This window comes from Cricetulus griseus, chromosome 7 (assembly GCF_003668045.3).
Source record: "Cricetulus griseus strain 17A/GY chromosome 7, alternate assembly CriGri-PICRH-1.0, whole genome shotgun sequence".
Taxonomy (NCBI): domain Eukaryota; kingdom Metazoa; phylum Chordata; class Mammalia; order Rodentia; family Cricetidae; genus Cricetulus; species Cricetulus griseus.
In genome coordinates this window covers 61,775,051-61,785,268 of record NC_048600.1, presented here as the reverse complement: position 1 = coordinate 61,785,268, position 10,218 = coordinate 61,775,051, and the positions used below count along the sequence as shown (strand labels likewise).

The 10,218-nt window shown below is 46.3% G+C and overlaps 1 protein-coding gene across 1 annotated transcript; it reads left to right on the top strand.

Moving 5' to 3' along the window:
* Window positions 1–1,598: 1,598 nt before the first annotated feature.
* LOC118239124 (MLV-related proviral Env polyprotein-like) lies at window positions 1,599–4,309 on the top strand. The gene has a single exon (XM_035447246.1). It carries the CDS (start codon window positions 2,185–2,187, stop codon window positions 4,162–4,164), a length of 1,980 nt encoding a protein of 659 aa, XP_035303137.1. The 5' UTR covers window positions 1,599–2,184; the 3' UTR covers window positions 4,165–4,309.
* The last annotated feature ends 5,909 nt before the right edge of the window (window positions 4,310–10,218 follow it).

The window sequence follows — 10,218 nt, the reverse complement described above, 5'->3', positions numbered from 1 at the left end:
GCCAGGGGTTGCTTTTAAATGGGAAGAGCCCCAAAAGAAAGCCTTCACCGACATCAAAAAGGCTCTCCTTGAATCACCAGCCCTGGGTCTACCGGACTTAGCTAAGCCATTTGAACTTTTTATAGATGAGAAGGAGGGCTATGCTAAGGGAGTCCTCACCCAAAAACTGGGGCCTTGGAGAAGGCCCACTGCATACCTCTCCAAGAAATTGGATCCTGTGGCATCGGGATGGCCACCCTGCCTTCGAATGATTGCTGCTATAGCCCTGCTGGTAAAAGATTCTCACAAGCTAACCTTGGGGCAGCCTTTGACCATACATGCCCCTCATGCAGTAGAGGCAGTCATCAGACAGCCTCCAGATAGATGGCTTACTAATGCCCGAATGACTCATTACCAGACTATGCTGTTAGACAAAGACCGGGTCCACTTCGGGCCTTTGGTGACTCTGAACCCAGCCACCCTGCTCCCCCTCCCTGGGGAGCCCGAGGCTCATGATTGCTTACAGGTATTGGCCGAGGCCCATGGAGCGAGATCCGACCTGACTGACCAGCCTCTACCTAGCCCGGACCACATCTGGTTCACGGATGGAAGCAGCTTTTTGCATCAAGGAGAACGAAAGGCGGGCGCGGCAGTCACCACAGAGAATCAGGTCGTCTGGGCCCAGGCACTCCCCCCTGGAACTTCCGCACAGAGGGCAGAACTCATAGCACTCACGCAGGCTCTAAAATTGGCAGAAGGTAAGAGGCTCACCGTGTATACAGACAGTCGTTATGCCTTCGCCACTGCCCATATACATGGAGAAATTTACAGACGGAGGGGGCTGCTTACCTCCGAAGGGAAAGACATTAAAAATAAGGAGGAAATCCTCGCTCTCTTAAGGGCTCTTCATCTGCCCGCTGCCTTAAGTATCATACATTGCCCTGGACACCAAAAAGGGGATTCTTTCGAAGCAAGGGGCAATCGAAGGGCAGACTTGGCTGCCCGAGAGGCGGCCCTGACCACAGACACCACTAACCTCCTGGCTCTAGAGCCCACCAACGACCATCCCTTCCCCTCATGGGACTATGAACAAAGAGACATCCAAACCCTAGAGAAATTGGGAGCCGCAAAGGAACCAAACGGGGATTGGACTTATGAAGGAAAGACTGTCATCCCCTACCGGGTAACCAAGTACCTAGTGACATTTTTACATAAGATGACACATCTGAGCTCCAAGAAGATGCGGGAGCTCCTCGAACGAGAAGAGGAATTCAATTTCCTTTTGGGGAAGAACGATATTCTAAAACAGGTAACTGAGCAATGTGATGCGTGCGCCCGAGTCAACGCATCCAGACTGAAGCTTCCTCCCGGGAACCGGGTCAGAGGCTACCGGCCCGGAACACATTGGGAGATAGATTTCACTGAGATTAAACCAGGAAAATATGGATACAAGTATCTATTAATTTTTGTAGACACCTTTTCAGGATGGGTTGAAGCCTTCCCTACTAAACATGAAACAGCCAAGATCGTTACTAAGAAATTGCTTGAAGAAATCTTTCCCCGTTATGGGATGCCTCAGGTATTGGGAACAGACAATGGGCCCGCCTTCGTCTCCCAGGTAAGTCAGTCAGTGGCCACCTTGTTGGGGATTGATTGGAAATTACATTGTGCTTATAGACCCCAAAGTTCAGGACAGGTAGAAAGGATGAATAGAACAATCAAGGAGACTTTAACAAAATTGTCGCTTGCAACTGGCACTAGAGACTGGGTCCTCCTACTCCCCCTAGCACTCTACCGCGCTCGTAATACCCCTGGACCACATGGGCTCACACCCTTTGAGATCCTGTATGGAGTACCTACTCCTATCATTAACTTTCTTGATCAAGATGTCTCAGATTTTGCTAACTCCCCTTCTCTCCAAGCTCATTTACAGGCCCTCCAACTAGTACAACGGGAGGTCTGGAAACCCCTTGCTCAAGCTTATAAAGACCAGAGGGACCATCCCACCATCCCCCATTCCTACCAGATCGGGGACACTGTTTGGGTCCGGCGTCACCAGGCCAAGAACCTTGAACCCCGCTGGAAGGGACCCTACATCGTTTTGCTTACCACTCCCACCGCACTCAAGGTAGACGGCATTGCAGCTTGGATACATGCTTCACATGTAAAGCCAGCCCGACCCACCGATTCAGCCACTGCATCAGAATGGACCGCACACCGCACTCAAAATCCTTTAAAGATAAGACTCTCTCGTACACCCTCCTGTTGATTGGTTGTCTGTTTACCCCCCATGTAGCAACTAACCCCCACAGGGTTTATAATATCACCTGGAAAATAGCCAATCTAGGGACCGGGGAAATAGCCAACCTCAGCACTTATATAGGGACTCTACATGATGGGTTCCCTCCTCTCTATGTCGACCTATGTGACTTAGTAGGGTCTGATTGGGATCCCTCTGACCAGGAACCATTCCCAGGGTACGGATGCCACCACCCTGGGGGAAGGATAGGAACAAGAAGCAAGGATTTTTATGTTTGCCCCGGCCATAAACCAACTCATGGCTGCGGGGGGCCGCAGGAAGGGTACTGTGCAAGATGGGGATGTGAAACCACAGGGGAGGCTTACTGGAAACCCTCTTCCTCTTGGGATTTCATCACTCTCAAACGGAGGGAGATCCCAGGGTACGCAGGGAAAGGACCATGGAGATGTGGGCAAAGAGCCTGCGGACCTTGTTATGATAGTGCCGGAGGGGGAGGTTTTCAAGGCGCCACCCCCGGAGGAAAATGCAACCCTCTCATCCTAAGGTTCACAGATGCTGGAAAAAGAACTACTTGGGATAGTCCTAAGGTCTGGGGACTCAGGCTGCACCGAGCAGGGAAAGATCCGGTGACTTTATTCTCCCTGTACAGACAAATTACTCCCCTAAGCCAACAATCAGTTGGGCCAAACATAGTAATAGCGGACCAGAGATCCCCAACCCATTTTCAAGTCCCTAAACCCCCTACCGTTCCTAAAGCTATCACTCCTACACCAGGTGCTGTCACCTTCTCCCCCACCCCAGATGCCCTAAACATCGAGATAACCAGAGACCCTCCAGGTACCAGAGATAGATTATTACAATTAATCCAAGGAGTTTACCAAGCCTTAAATTTTTCAGACCCCAACAAGACTCAGGAATGCTGGTTATGCCTAGTTTCCCGGCCCCCATATTATGAAGGCGTGGCAATACTGGGCAACTACTCCAACCAGACCTCAGCACCTACCAGTTGCGGAGCTGCTATGCAGCACAAGCTCACAATATCTGAGGTCTCAGGAAAGGGGCTATGCATAGGCAGGATTCCTTCCTCACATCAAGAATTATGTAACCAAGTAGAGCCATTATCTCAGGACAGCCGATACCTTGTTGCCCCTTATGGAACTTATTGGGCTTGCAGTACTGGGTTGACTCCCTGTGTCTCTACCACTGTTCTCAACACCACCATTGACTTTTGTATATTGATAGAACTTTGGCCCAAAGTCACATACCACCAACCTGAATATGTTTACAGCGTACTAGAGAAATCAACCCGATATAAGAGGGAGCCAATATCCTTTACCGTGGCCCTATTATTAGGAGGAATAACAATGGGGGGCATAGCAGCCGGCATAGGGACCGGAACCGTTGCCCTACAGGGAATTAATCATTTTAAGCTTCTACAACAAGCCATGCACACGGATATCCAGGTCCTAGAAGAGTCAGTCAGTGCACTCGAGAAATCCTTAACATCACTCTCTGAGGTGGTCCTGCAAAACAGACGGGGATTAGATTTATTATTTTTACAGGAAGGGGGGCTATGTGCTGCCCTCAAGGAAGAATGCTGCTTTTATGCAGATCATACAGGAATAGTTAGGGATAGCATGGCCAAACTTAGGGAGAGGCTAAAACAGAGGCAACAGCTATTTGAGTCTCAACAAGGATGGTTCGAGGGATGGTTCGCTAAATCCCCCTGGTTGACTACCCTTATATCCACGCTCATGGGACCTCTGGTTATTCTATTTTTGATCCTCATATTTGGTCCCTGCATTCTGAACAAACTGACTCAATTCATCAGAGAACGACTATCTGTTGTACAGGCTTTAGTCTTAACTCAACAATATCATCAGCTAAAGCAAATAGATCCAGAGTATCTAGAGACCTCTGAATGAAAGATTCCATTCAGTTACAAGAGAAATGGGGGAATGAAAGACCCCTCTCCCTTAGCCCTTTCTTTCTCAAGTTTGTCTCCTCTTCCTCCTGTCGGCGGCTTCCCCGATCCCCACCCCCGGTGGCCTTTCCCCGCCCGGCCCGAGAACAAGCACCGGGTGGGGCCGGCCCGAGAACAAGCACCGGGTGGGGCCGGCCCGAGAACAAGCACCGGGTGGGGCCGGCCCGAGAATGAGCACCAGGTGGGCCAGCCCGAGAACGAGCACCGGGTGGGCTGGCACGAGGGCGAGCACCAGGTGGGTCAGCACGAGGACAAACACCGAGTGAGCCGGCCTGGAGCTCTGCCCCTGAGCCCCCGCCCCGCCCGAAGAGAAACACTCCGTCCCAAGGTCTCCGCCCCCAAGGTCAGCCATCAGGAAAAGGGGGGGAATTGAGTCTGCTGTACCAGACACCAGACCTTGAGAATATGCTGATCTGGAATGGCTCTGTGTCTCATTTGAACCATCCAATGGAAATGATTCTGTATTTCGCCTCATTTGAAAGACTCTGTGTTTCACCTCATTTGAATAACTCTGTACTTTGCCTCATTTGAATAACCCTGTATAGCGCCTCATATACATTGACCAATGGGAATAGCTCTGTATAATGCCTCATTAGAATTATCCAATAGAATCCTTGCTCCTAGCTTGCGCCTTTTTTCCTATATAAGGACCCCTTTTCCCTTGGCTCGGGGCGCTTAGCCACACAGAAGCTAAGTCGCCCCAGGTACCTGCGTCTCCAATAAAGCCTCTTGTTTTTTGCATCCAGTTCGTGGCCTCGCTGATTCCTGGGTGTGTGGGTCTCCCTCTACGAAAGTGCCTCTTCGGGGGTCTTTCAGATGGTCACATTTCCTCAAAGCAGGAAGCAGAGCTGGATGAAAGCTTGCTTTTGTTTTTATTCAGTCAGAGATCCCAACACATAGGATGATGCAACCCACATTTAGGGTGCGTCTTCAAATCCCAGTTAACCTTAACTGGGAACCCCCTCAAAGATATGCACAAAGGTTTGTAGGGGACAGTAAGCCACGCCTGTTAGAGGCTGGCTACAGGTGTGCCTGACCACTTCTGTCAAGGCATGGTCAAGTTGAGGTCAGAATGACGTGGCATAGGTTCTTAAGGTACAGCAAGCACAGGGAAGCCCCTTCTCCTGCCCCTTTTCCCTGACCTCACTGCTCGGCTGCCCTGGGCACGCTCTGGCTTGTGTTTGGCTGGTATTTATCTTAATAAAGATATCTCAATCTTACAGATTACGGATTGTCTCTGGAGTCACGTAATAAAAGTTTGTCTCCTAGGTAATTCTAGACCTTGTTGAGTTGATAATGGAGACTTACCATTGCAACTATCAGTCATGAATATTCTCATCCCATTAAATGTGATGCCTACCAGCTAAATGTCATGTGTTCTCTCACCACCTCCCTGTGTAGTAGGATATTAGGAGAGCTGGATTCAGAAGTCCTTTGTTATCAACTATTATTGAAGGAATAGACAGATGACGGCCCTTGCCTGCATCCTACCTGACTGTCCTTCCTGTGCATCCGATGGAAGTTTCTAGAATATGCTTCCTTTTAAGCCTGCCTCGTCACTACACTTTCTGGCTAACCTCTCCCACTTGATTTTGAGTTCTTAAAATCGCTTTCTTAATTTTGTTTTGAAACAAGATCTCATGTAGCTGGCCTCAGACTAGTTATGTAGCTAAGAACCTTGAACTTCTGATCTCCCAGCCTCCACGTGCTAAACTTACAGGTGTGTTCCACCATACTTCACCTCTCCTGCCTGAAAGAGGCCAATGCTTAGGATGTAGAGAGGCTCCAAGATGCTCCCCAGTGTGACTCCCTTCCTAGTATATGCTTAACAGAAAATGAACCACCACTGAAAATTCAGCAATCATCAGGTTGGGTTACTTAAACTTTCTAGATTACCACCCCCTTTATGAACAGCTGCATGTAAACACATCCTCCCTTTAAATAAAAAAAAAATGTGACACACACAAAGACACATAATGTTGCCAGAGGGACCCATCTCTTACCTTATTGGAGCCAATCAACTAGCTCAATCCTGAGATTTAGATGAAATAAGGCAAGCCAGGAGAGAAAGTTTGAGGCAATAGGACAGTGGTTATAGCTCACTGTCCTAGTAGTACTACATCTGGCCCAAGATTGAGTTTTAAATGATTTTTGAGTTTGAACTAGATTAAATATAGGAGATAAATCTATCAACGGTAGGACTGCAACCCTCTTGCCTGTGGGGCACTACTGGCCCTTCACATATCCCGTATGATCTCCAAGCATTTGACAAGGATTTTGTCAGCATATTTTCCTATTTTTCTTTAACAGAATCACTACTGGGAAAAGAAAAGATGTACCAACTGAGTAATGATGGAGCACAGGGGACAACTCCTGCTGTTAACTATGTAAATACAATATGACCCATGCATCTGTGTCTCTCAGTGGGCATCTGAGTTTGAGGCCCTGACCTGTATTAGCTATTGCCTCTGAAATGATACATCCTCTCCTGTAAGTAGTAAAGAGGGACTCTTATAAACCTAAACTAGGATCCTTATGAAACTTAAGAAGTCCAAGAAAGCAGGTGGCAGATAAGCAGTAAACATTAGGGGGCACAGGGGACTTTCTAATATTACACAGGATGACCCATGCTGGGCTGGGCTTCTCAGTGGTGCAGCTTTGCCTGAGAGTTTCCCATGCTCCTTTGAGTAACCCCAATAAACTCCTTGGCTCACCAAGCAGGACTTTCATGGAGTCACTTCTTTGGTCTGCCATCAGGGCCCTGTCCAGCGTGAGCAGATAAAGTGCTCAGAAATGTGTGAAGCCTGGGGAGATAGAACCATCCTGAGAGGGATTGGCTGTTCCTTCTCTGTGCCCCAGACAGAAAGTCCAAGATCATGAACCCCCCAAAGCCCCAGTTTCTGAAAAGAATCAAACAATTCTTTCCAGGTCCTGCTAGGGTAAGAAAAGACAATACTGACACCCAGTGGTCCATTGACCAGCTCCCATCTGATGCCCTGTAGCTCCTGAAGAATACAAGGATGCCCAGACAGTCTCCTCCCAATTGTGAATATTCAGCAAACAAAAGGTCATTATTAGTCAGTGGTGTATAAAACAAAGCTATGGTACACTGGCATGCTTTCTCATATTCTGATAAGGTTCTGGTTATACCTTGGTTTGGCTTGAATTCAGGCATTACAGCAAGGCATTTGTATTCAGTAGGTATGTATCTTACATCATGGGAACAATTATACCTTTGAAAATAAAATGCAAGAGTTCTTTCTCAGGAGATAAAATCCTAACCGTGCCCCCACCCCACTGTTGTAGTAATTTCTTTGATTTGGTGATTAAACTTCTAAGCTCTGAAGAACAAATGAGAAACATCTGAAACCATGAGGGCAGAGACTGTGTTTGAACTGTTCTGTGGCTCTCCAGCATATCCTGTAATCCTTACATGTGGGATAATGAAACTCCTGCAGGGGTGAGGGCAGAGGCAGCTGTGACAGGAATACACCTTTGAAAGCGGCTTTCATGGGCTGGAGAGATGGTTCAGCAGTTAAGGGCACTGCCTGCTCTTCTAAAGGTCCTGAGTTCAATTCCTAGCAACCACATGATGACTCACAACCATCTGTAATAAGATCTGGTGCCCTCTTCTGACTTGCAGGCATACATGCAGGCAGAACACTGTATACATAATAAATAAATAAATCTTAAAAAAAGTGGCTTTCACTTCTGGTGGCCTAAGAGTAACAAACAAGCAAGACTTAAAATAAAACTTTGGGTGATATTTATTCTGATTGTTGATTTCAGGAAAATAAAGGAGTGGGGAATATATTTTAATAATATATTCTTTCACATTGACGATTTTGATTTTGCATGAAATGTCTCTAATAGCCTGGTATTCCAATCCTAACATGAATGACATAGTCAAACAACAATCAAATTGAGCCTTGGAACAATGGCGTTGGGGAGAGACAATGGGGGGACCTAAGGAGAGCATAAGAACTCTGATAAAACATGTAGGGATCATGCTTTTCTTTAGTCTGTATGACAAAGAAAAAATAAATATTGCTATGGTGCCATAGCCCAAAGGCTCATAAAGAGTGAGATAAAAACAGAAAAATAAAAAGTAAACCAGTCACAACTAAATAAAGAAAGCACACACCATCGAATCTGAAAAGTGGTGGCCAGGAAAAGAGACTTGTTCCAAGTCCATCGTCCAAAGGCCCCTGAATCTCTGAGTCTGTCCCCTGCTGTTCCCTAATTAGACTAGATGGGGAAGATGGTTTCCTTATATGTGGCCTCTGACCTCAAAGCAGCACCAAGAATGGAGACATTAGAAGGAAAGTGAGCTGTCAAGTGACGAGAGCTTCTGCACAGGCTACTGGACACCGGCATCACCATGACACCATGCTTCACACAGCTTCATTACAAATTTTAAGAGGAAACAAAATGTGATTGGCAGAAATTCAGGAATGGTGGTAGAGGGGGAGGGTAAAGCACAGAAGGCTGTTAGGGATTCTGTGTGTAACTTGTGCATGTCTTAATCTCACCCACTACCTTAACTCAGTGCTGTGGGCTAAGATGTGCCCCTCAGTGCATATGTTGAAACTGGAAATCCCAATTTTATGGCTTTTGGAGATGGATCCTTGAGAAGAAAAATCAGGCTTAAAAAGACCGCATGATGCTAAGCTGCTAAGATAAGAGTTTGGTTCCCAGCACCCATGTGAGGCAGCTCAGAGCCGCTGGTAACATCAACTCTAGGCTGCCCTCTTCTGGACTCCTTAAGCATCTGCAACCTACACGTACACAAGCACATTTCAACCCACAAATAAACATATGCTCATATCTAAATACTACGTCTTTATAAAATCAAACAGGGTTTAAATCACAACCCACCTTTTGACACTGTGACTTGATGTCACCATCTACAAATTCAATGTTGAGAACAACATAACTGCCGGGCGTTGGTGGCACACGCCTTTAATCCCAGCACTCGGGAGGCAGAGGCAGGCGGGTCTCTAGAGCGAGTGCCAGGATAGGCTCCAAAGCTACACAGAGAAACCCTATCTCAAAAAAAAAAAAAAAGAGAACAACATAACTATTATTTTGTATTGGGCTACACATATGTAGCCATCCAAGACCATAGGTTGGACATGCTTGGTTTATTATGAATGATAAAACCATAAAATTAAACCTCTAACTTCAAATGTCGAACAGTTACAGAGATACGCCTTTTTTTTTTTTTTTTCATTTTATCTACTCAGGGGATAGGAAGCATGAATTCTCTCAGGTTAACCTGATTACATCCAAATCCCTGTTTCCCCTGCCTGAAAGTCATGAATTTGAGGAAATTTCTTTTCTGTCTGAAAAGTGTAGATAACAGTGATATATATCTTGCTGGGTTATTGTAAGAACTAAAATAAGAGAGGGTATATGGAAGTGAACACAGACCATAAGCTGTTTGTGTTCACCTGTTTTCAGGAATAAAGTTTTATTGGAACACACAATATCGTTTGATCAAATTTTGTCTATGGCTTCTTTCCCATTACAATTACATAACAGAGGAGTTACAGAAGATATCATCTAGCATGCTAATCCTAAAATACTGACCATCTGGCACTTTGTTGGGAAAAAAAAAAAAAAACTTTGTGGACCTCTGGCATATGTACAGGGTTTTAAATAGATCGAAGCAACTTAGATTCTCAATGGTGCATATAACCTTTGAAAAAAAGCTTGTTTTAGTTTGTACAGAATTGTAGGAAGAGGCTGATTGGGGGAGGGTAGAAACAGTCACTTGCATTGTGAAGTTTAGCAGTAAAATTCCAAAGCACACAGCCCTTCACAGAAGCCAGCTTTCCCTCTGGGCTGTGGTATAATGTGTGCAGTAGGCACAGAATGGGGTTGCAGACTTATTGGATTTTCCTGTCTCTACTAATGCTGGTTAATAGACCGCACACCAAGCATAAAATATGTTCCCAAGGCTGAAAGCTGTGAAAGATGCCTTAACCCCAAC

Excerpts from the sequence above, each read along its gene's own strand:
- LOC118239124 (XM_035447246.1), top strand. The coding sequence starts at position 2,185 with ATGGACCGCACACCGCACTCAAAATCCTTTAAAGATAAGACTCTCTCG.